The sequence below is a fragment of the Phaethon lepturus genome, unplaced genomic scaffold (assembly GCF_000687285.1).
Source record: "Phaethon lepturus isolate BGI_N335 unplaced genomic scaffold, ASM68728v1 scaffold40118, whole genome shotgun sequence".
Lineage (NCBI taxonomy): Eukaryota > Metazoa > Chordata > Aves > Phaethontiformes > Phaethontidae > Phaethon > Phaethon lepturus.
The window spans coordinates 437-940 of record NW_010560502.1 but is presented as its reverse complement, the minus strand read 5'-3'; the positions used below and the strand labels follow the sequence as shown (position 1 = coordinate 940).

The window sequence follows — 504 nt, the reverse complement described above, 5'->3', positions numbered from 1 at the left end:
CCTGCTACAGGCAGCAAAGGTTGGTACAAGCAGCACCCGGCCCCAGTGGGGGGAAACATGGTGGGTGAGGTGGAAGCGGTGGTTACGAAGGGAGCAATGAGGCTGAGGAATGGTGGTTCAGGCTGGGCGAGGGACCGGAGAGTTGTAGCTGGAGGCAAATCAGAGAAGCTGTGCCGGAGGGGACGTATGAGCTGAGGCTGCTGCAGGCGAGGGATTGAACTTGGGCACCAGCCCTGACCCACAGGGGAGTGGGCAGAGGGCAGCCGGGAAAGCTGGCAGGACGCATCTCCTCCCGCAGGCAGAGGACGGCTCCCGTAGCGGTGACCCTGTGCTGAGCAGGGACGAGCTGGACGCCCTCCTGGGTGAGGTACGGCACTCGAGGACACCAACAGGCAGAGACAAAACAGAGGGGACCACAGCTCTGGTGTGACCCACAGGGTGACGTCGGACTGTGGGTGGGGCAGGGAGAGTCAAGGCAGCCCAAGGGGGCAGGGCATTGGATGA

The 504-nt window shown here is 63.5% G+C and overlaps 1 protein-coding gene across 1 annotated transcript in view; it reads left to right on the top strand.

Annotated features, from left to right (window-relative positions):
• Nucleotides 1–367, top strand: part of LOC104625922 (autoimmune regulator-like) — a gene marked incomplete at both ends in the record, with an annotated part of 1339 nt that extends 972 nt beyond the window's left edge. The window contains one exon of the mRNA XM_010293690.1: nt 232–367. Within this exon, the coding sequence (XP_010291992.1) occupies nt 232–367 (136 nt within the window). The remainder of the gene's footprint in view (nt 1–231) is intronic.
• Nucleotides 368–504: the final 137 nt, after the last annotated feature.